At 58.6% G+C, this 8,094-nt stretch overlaps 1 protein-coding gene across 2 annotated transcripts in view; it reads left to right on the top strand.

Annotated features, from left to right (window-relative positions):
- Nucleotides 1–2,067: 2,067 nt before the first annotated feature.
- Nucleotides 2,068–8,094, top strand: part of LOC103665990 (BAH and coiled-coil domain-containing protein 1) — a 62,758-nt gene continuing 56,731 nt past the window's right edge. For both annotated transcript variants that reach the window (XM_040640031.1, XM_040640030.1), the window contains exon 1: nt 2,068–2,245. In XM_040640031.1, the coding sequence (XP_040495965.1) occupies nt 2,068–2,245 (178 nt within the window). The remainder of the gene's footprint in view (nt 2,246–8,094) is intronic.

Below are 8,094 nucleotides of genomic sequence, written 5' to 3'. Positions count from 1 at the left end.
CCAGGCAGCTCCTCCCCTGACCCCGGCGCGGGCAGCCCCCTCGCCGGCGCTGCCCGGGCCCCGGCGGCTTGGCGCTTGCTTTGCAGGCCCGAGCGGCCGCGAGCCGAGTTATTTGTTAGACCGGGGGAGAGAGCTGGCGATCCCTAGAGGCGAGGGAACCCCCAAACCCCTTTGTATGAAGTTGAGAGACAAAGAGAACTCTGTCTAGGTCCCATTTATTTACAATGCAAAAGTTCTCCGAATAAATATTAAAAAAGCTTATCAGCTGAGCAAATATGTATTCACTTTAATACATTATGTTTTCGGTTATAGATTAAATCAAACACAAAATAGTCTGCAAATAAGACGTTGTAGAACCCGTAGCATTAAATATAGCAATTTAAAATGGTATTCACGCAATGGAAAACATCTTAGTCGCTCTGTTGTCACGGTGGGACGGCTAAAAAAAAGGAATCAGGTTTTCTGCAGGGTTCACAATCAAAAATTCTGATCCTCCCCATCTCCTTTTGTTGGAGGTGATCAAACATTACAACAATGCAGATTTAGGAAATGAGGGGAAATATGCAAAGTGAAAGAGGTCCATGCGGGCGCACGGTCTTGCAGTTTCTGTCGCCTGCTTGGTGGCTCCACGCTCAGCCTGGAAGTGCACTCCCCTAGTTGGGTGGGGGTGGAAAGAAGGGAGGTGGGGGTGTTTTTAAGTGGCTCTCCCGGGAGGTGGAAAACCATGACTAAGTCCCGGGGTCTGCTGGGACCTGAGCTGGGTCGAGGGTGGCGCGGGGCCCGGACGACTCTCTGCGGCCGGGGTGCCGAGCCCGCCGCCGCAGAAGCCGCGTGCCCGGCTGCGCGGCCGCTGGGAGACAGACTTGGCTCGGCGACCCGGGGCGGGCGCTGCAGGGAGAAATTCTGTGGCCGATTTGGGGCGCTAAAAGAGAACAATTTCTGACTCTCAAAGCATCCCCCGCCCCCCCCGCCCAAAAGTCCCCAGTCCGCAGAGGAAGATCCTGGGCGAATTTGATTGGGGGGCGGGGTAATTGTTCCAGCCTCGCCGGGAAGCTCCCGGCTCGGGGACGACAGGCCGAGCACTGCGGCGTGGCCGCCCAGGTGACACCGGCGGCGGACGCAGACTCCTGGGATTCTGGGGAGCTGGCCCGGGGTCCCGGCTCGGTGCTGGGGGTGGGGGCCTTGTCCCGTTGGGGATGGGGGGCGGCGGGTTCTAAAGAATGGGCCGAAAGACGCATGGGGGGGGGATGGGAGAAGTGGAGAAAAGGAAGGTTATAAAAAAAAAAAAACCTCTTGAGTTACAATCAATAAAATTACTCGCTTAATTAGCATGGTTATTCGGTTAAGCGGAATGTAGTAAAAGCTGGACCTCGGAATGTGGGGGAGAGGAAGAAGGCGAGCGTGGACCTCAGGCCTTTTCCTCCGAGACACCTCTGGGCAGCGGGGGAGGGGAGAGGGTGTGCGTGTGAGTGTGTGTGTCTGTGTGTGTGTGTGCGTGATGGCTTCGCAGATTTGGGTTTTTATCACCCAGAGGAGCCAGCAGCCTTTTGCCGCGGCGCCCTCGCCGCAGGGACCCGCGGGGACGCTAAGGGGAAGCGGCGAGCGCTGCAGCGGGGTTCCCACAGGCTCCTCGGGGCCGAGCGCGGCCGGGACGGTGCGTGTGCGCGCGGGGACCGGGCGGTCCGGGTGGCCCGGCGCGCGCGCGAGCGGCGGGAGACGCGCAGAGTGCCCCGGGCCGGGCCCCCGGGCCCGGCCGCGGGTCCGGCCGGCGGGCGGGGCGAGGACCCCCCCAGGCGAGCCGAGCCCCCGAGTCACCGAGTCTCTTCTGCTTGCCTCCGCAGACTATGGACCCACACGGCGGCCGCCGGCTCGGCGCGCGGCCGCCAGCCGAGAAGCCCAGTCCGCCGGCGTGCTGACCGGCCCGCTACCCCGCCGGTGACCCCGGACGCCGCCTCCTCCGCGCCGCCCGCGCGCCGCCCGCGCGCGCCGAGCCGCCCCCGGGCCCCGGCCGCGCTGCTCCCCGGAGGCGGCGGCGGGCCGGGGCCGGGGCCGGGGCCGGGGCCCGGCATGGATGGCCGCGACTTCGCGCCGCCGCCGCATCTGCTGTCGGAGCGCGGGAGCCTGGGCCACCGCAGCGCCGCTGCCGCCGCGCGCCTTGCCCCCACCGGGCCCGCCGCTCAGCCCCCGGCTCACTTCCAGCCCGGAAAGTACTTCCCGTCGCCGCTGCCCATGGCTTCGCACACAGGTCAGTGCCGGCCGGGGCGGGCGCGGGAGAGGAGGCCCGGCCGAGAGGTGGGCACGGTCCAGGGGGAATGGGCGCGCGCCCCTCCTCTCCTTGGAGCGTTTGCGGAGCAGCCTTCGGTTTCATTTCCCCGCCGGGGCACCGGTGGCGGGGCCCCGAGCCGGATCATCGCGCTTTAGAGCGGCCTTCCCCGGGGTCCCCGGGGTCTCGGAGGGCAGCCCCAGAGCCGGCTAAAAATAAAGGCTTTCCCCTCCTGCCCCCCTCCCCCACTCCTTCCTGCAGAAAAACTAAATTCCCCGGAAACCTCATTTCTGCATTCTGCATTCACATCCTTAAGACATTCCGGGGCTGGGACAACGAGGCACTTTCTGCGGGAACAAAACGGCTGTTGTGACTGGGGGCGGGGGGCGCCGTGGCCTGGCGGATTAGGGCGGTGTGTGCGCGGGGTGAGCGTTAATAGGGACTGCTGGTGTAAGACGAGCAAATCCTGTTTCTATATAAAGCCTTGAAGTGTCAGGGTGAGAATGGGTTTGCAGGGGCTGCATGTGCTTTAACAAGTGCCTCTGGTATCCTGCTAAAGCCGGACAAAGCGTGGCCAGAGCGCGGCCCCGGCCCGCGGCCCGCGGGGCGCCGACTTGGCTGCGGGCGGCGCGGGGCCGCCTCGGAATTTCGGTGCAGGCGAGTGCGCGGCGACTTTGCTCCAAGAGGAGAGAACGGGGCCGCCCCGCGTTCCTGTCCTCTCGGATCCCCTTCTGGAGAGGGTTGGTCCTTGGCAGGGCTGACCCAGGCCTCCCGAGCAACCCTAACCCCTCTGGGGCGGTTCTGATATTACTGTTGAGCAAGGTCAGAGGAGAAGCAGAGCCAGGTAGTGGGGAGCCAAGGGGTAGCTACTTCGAGGAGACCCTGGAGGTCACTGGCCTTAGCCCGCAGAGTTTGCAGTAATAAGGTTTGGGGCTTGGTATGGGGGCCTGCTGGTCAACCTTGAAGGCTGGCTTGCTTTTGTTTACAGTTTGTTCTAAACATCAGAAATGCTGTTTGCTGCTTTTTTTGGTTTGTTTGTTAATTTGGCAGTAACAGTTATTATTGCTAGCTTGATGAACTGTGAATACTAATAAAATTATATCTGCTTTAATGGGATTACAATTAGTGTGTGGATTAAAACGGATGGAAGACTCGGGCTAGAAGGAAAAATGTCAGAAGGGAGGGCAGTCAGAAAGAAAAACATAAATTTCCTAAAAAGAAAAAATATGCAAAATTGCTTAATTACTAATGGGCTTTTAGCATTTACAACACGGAGAGGTTCAGAAAGTTAGATGGACGCAGGAGTGGAGGGGCTGGGCTCCCCGGCTCTCTTGGACTCAGCCCTGGGCGAGGTGCCTCGGCAAGGCTGCCCTTCTTTAGCTCTTCCTTGCTGTTCCCTCTTTCTGTCCTTTTCTTTTCTCCTCTCTAGATTTATAACTCGAAAGAGGAAACGTACTTGCTTGGGAAATTGGTGATTTAAAAATATCTGTCCTTGCTGTCCCTGAAGTTCAGTGTCTCTCCTGCCCCTGCCTTGAAGACGCTGCCCACCCAACTCAGCCTACACTGGGGGGCTGCTGCTCCAGGCTCCGGGCTCTTGCTGGCTGCAGGGACAGTGCAGCCCCCCTACCAGCCCCTTCTTCTGGCTGCGGGCTTGCAGCCCCTGCAGAGGGTGGGAAGGCCGAGCCTGCAGGCTGGGGGATGGGGAGGGAGCAGCTGCACCCCCCCCCACACACACACGCTGTGCGCTAGCCTGGCAGGTAGTAGCAGTGCAGAAACAAGGGTCCGGAAGGGCCCCTGACGCTGAAGCTTCCCCAGGGCTATCCTACAATGGGGAGGCCCAGCCAGGTGGGATTCCCTGTCATTCAGGGCTCCGCTGCCTCCCCTGTCCCAACTCATCCACCCACAGCTTAACCAGGTCTTGGTCAGCCGCCATGTCCCTTTCCTGCTGTTTTTGCCAGATGCAGGCACCACCAAGTCAGGTGGGAATGTGGTCGGGGTGGCCCGGACCATTGTCTTGCTCATTCCAAGTTTGACCACGTGGTTCTTGGAGCAGAGGCCATGGTGGGATTGGAGGTACTGGGTGGGCGCTGGCCTGGTCTGTGTCCTTGACCTAGACCCAGCCCTCCTCCCCATACGCAGGGTGCTCTAGAGGGCGCTGGAGGTCCCCAGGGCACCCTCAGAGGGGGGCTGAAGGGCCACGTGTTCCCTGTTCCTGGAGGCCATTTCCACCCCCTGGGGGACCAGAGAGACCTATTGTGCTTGGAGGTGTCCGACCCATTAATGCCCGGAAAGGCTGGCCGAACGGGCATCCAGCTAGAAGCGTCTGCCGCTGAAAGCCTTTTGAAATTGCTGAAAGCCAGAATATTGTGTTGGTTTTTAAAATTTAGCTACATCAATTTTTTTAAAGGAATTATACCCCAGATCACTTTGCTTTGGTCTGTATCTATATATGATCTAGTTTAGAGAGAAAAAAAAGTATAATTAAGTTAAAAACATTTTTTCCCCATTTGTGTGCGGATTTCCAAATGGCTAGTTTGGCGGACTTTCTTCCCATTTCCGCGGATGGCCTCCGATCCGCAGGCCAGGCCAAGGCTGCCAGCAGCCCAGCCGCCCCTCCCTGTTCCGACCGCCCCACTGAAAGAAAAATCGCTCCGAAGCTCCTTCCTCTGCGTCCAGGTCTACCGGGGAGTGGGATCCAGCCACCAGGGATGGAGTCCCCGGCTTCCCGGGACTCCTCATCCCCGGCTCGGCCACCCACCCACCCGGGCTGAGCCAAGGGGCTCCCTGCCCCCGCCCGCCCGCCTGTGCCGCCCCACCCAGTGCTTTCAAGATGTCAGCTTGAGGACCCTGATGGGACGTTGGGCTCCAGGGTTTCTTCCATTGTTTTTCTAAAAATGAAAGTGCGGGTAGCTTTATCACCGGGCTGTAGGGTTTTATGGTAAAGCGCTGTTCCAGTAACCTTGTCACCACAAGGTGCAATTAAAATGTTTGGAATCATTATTTTTAGTGCAGTGTTAGATTTTGTCTCTAATACAGATGGTCCGGAGGCAAAGCTGTGAAATCTAGGGGGAAAAAAAAGGAAAATCAACAACGCATCCACCCAAGATTTTTCATCAGCACTACTGCCTGGAGCGGTTGGGGACCGCGCCTCTCCCGGGCGCGTTTAAAAAAGAGGCGGCCCGGCCTGGGAGAAGCCGGTCCCCACCCCCTCTTCCGGCCGGTCAGCTCCTGTCCTCCATCCTTCTCTGTCCATCCCCCCTCAGGCCGAGCCTTCGAGAACCACCGGGCCTCTACCCAAGGCAGGCAGAGGAGCTGGTTTCCGCAGCCTGGCTGTGGGTTGGCTTCTCCTCTCTGCCTCTTCTCTTGTCTCTTTTGGGGCGTAAGTGGCCCGGCCTGGAAGCCAGGTGCCGCGGGCCCCAGGCACTGGGAATAAACAGGGCGGCTGGTCCCTTCTGTTGGGAGTACAGCAAACTTCTTCCCTGCTGCATGCGCCTCTGATCGCCAGCCTCGAAAAGAAAGAAAGCAAAACACACTGGAGGAGAAAAGATAATTTCCTAGTGTGAAAAGACCCCATCAAAGGTTCCCCCTCCCTCATCATGTGATATTTTTTTGTAAAGAAAAAAATACATTTTCGTAAATACCTCATTAAGTCAATGACACCGCGATGTTTCTGCAACAGTTACAGCATTAAGTAGGTGTGAAAAGAGTTACTTTCTGAAGATTCTACCCATCCCGCTCTAGAAGTGACAAAACCAGACATCAAAGCGGCCGCCCTGCTGCAGAGCCCCGGGAATCCGGCGGCCGCGTAGACCAGCCCGGCCACAGCCGCCCTGCCCGCCCCTCCGAAGCCATTTTTGGAATGTGGGTTTTTTCTCAGTGGGGCTTGTGCTGCCCATGTCTGATTATCGCCTATAAGGATATTCCTATAGGAATATTCAGGTCACGTGAGTAATAAAACAAATTAGCCAGCGAGGCAGGGAGTGGCCTCGTACAGATAGCACATCTCCCCTGGAAAACACACGCACCCCCAAACGCTCCCCGGTTATTCTTAGAAATCTCCCTCCTCTGCCTCGAGACTGGGTTCAACAGCCCGCACAGGCAGGACCGAACGCATAGGAGTCTGTTAGAATAACACGGATGAGGCTAAAAATACCCCTCAGAAACACACATAAAAAAGCCAAATCCAACAACAGAACGAGCTAAAAATATTCCAGGCTTTGGCAAAGAGCACAGAGTTAAATAAATTATACAAGAGCCATTCATGGGAGCAAGTTGACTTTCTCTCTTACGGGAACTTGGTTCAAGCTAATAAAAATAATAATTTACTGGCCACTGAGCTTTGCATGAGTTTAAATTTAATTGGCCGGGCTTCTGGCGTTTGTCACTTCTTGGCGATTAGTGGGTTTGCCCTGGCCTGGGGCAGGGTGGGGAGGGGGCCCCCGGGCCTGGGATCCCTGGAGGCTCAGGACAGTGCCTGCTCAGGAGGAGGGCCTGGGTGCAAGGGCAGGATGCCCGGGAGGCTGAAGGAGGAGGGAGGCTGCAGGGTGCTGGGGGGGGGCGGTCAGGGGAGGCAGAAAAGAGACAGGCTAGGTGCGCCTATTTTAATTTGATAAATGATCGTACACCTTTAAGAGTGTGTTTTAACAATCAAGATACACTCCAGCAAGTTGATAGGATGTTCGCTGCCAACTTACATGTGTCATCAGAGCGGGCTGTGAGCATAAATAATGTGCCGGAGTGTGCGGGATGTGCGGCAGCCTCGGCGAGAGCTGGGCAGGTAGCACCGCGTCCCCTGGCCGGCGCTTCTCTCTCCTGGTGTCTGCGGTCAGTGGTCAGAGAAGGTTGGGGGGGGGGAACACTTCGGTGGAGGTCTTTCCTCTCTAGGGAGTTCCCAGGTCTCCCCACCAAAATAAGAGCTCGGTCGGCTGGCTAGAGAAGCCACTGTGGGAAGACCCGAGGAAGGAACTGCAGCGTTGGCTGGTGTCTTCAGGCAGCAGATGTCTACATTCAGCCACTTCCAGGAATGTTAGGTTTCCATCCAGGGATTAGGGTCAGGGTAATCCCCTTTGGTGTCTTCCTCGGTTGTTCCTTAGTGGACCGCCCCCGGAAATCCCTGCAGGCCCTCCTAACTCCTGAAAGACTACACTTCCCAGGATACCCCTGGACCAGCTCCAGGGGGTGGGAGGGATTCCTAAGCACCAAGAGAATTGCAGCCGGGGGTGCTGGGAATGAGTGCTTTCCAGGTGGGCAGAGAGGGGCCTTGGTCACCACCCCCTTGGAGCCCCCCTTGCTTGCCTCCTGGGACAGGCCTCTGGGCCCCAGCAGTGGGGAGCTGCCCTGCACCCCTGGATCCTGTGTGGCAGCTGCCTTGATTGGTGTGACCAGAGTCCCTGGGGAGTCCCACCAGCAGCCCCCTTCCCCCTGATTTCAGCCCACAGTTCGGGCCTTCCTTCAGCATGGCCTTCTCAGAGGGGCCCTGGTCTCCTCCTCGAGGGCCAGTGTGGCAGGGATGCCAGGGCCCTGCCTGGCCCCCTGGCTGGTCTCTGTCAGGGAGTCCCACGAGAAGACCCTTCACAGCTTTGGCGTGGTGCCTTCTCCCAGCCTCACGTCAGTCCTTGCCTGAGCCAGCTTGATCTGCATGCAGCCTGGGAGAGACTTCTGGCAGCTTCTGAGAAGAAACCATCCCCCAGGGACAGACACCCTAGGCCCCTCCGAAGGACAGCCTGGCTCATCATCACCTGTCCAGAGAAGGTTCTCAAAGCGGCGGCCGCCGGCAGCCTCCTGGAGGGGTGGCCTCTCCGGGTGCCCCGTGGAGACAGCCCCCCCCCCCC

This window comes from Ursus maritimus, unplaced genomic scaffold, assembly GCF_017311325.1.
Source record: "Ursus maritimus isolate PB19 unplaced genomic scaffold, ASM1731132v1 scaffold_24, whole genome shotgun sequence".
Classification (NCBI taxonomy): Eukaryota; Metazoa; Chordata; class Mammalia; order Carnivora; family Ursidae; genus Ursus; species Ursus maritimus.
Note: the sequence above shows the minus strand (reverse complement) of the source record. Positions and strands in the feature narration are given on the sequence as shown.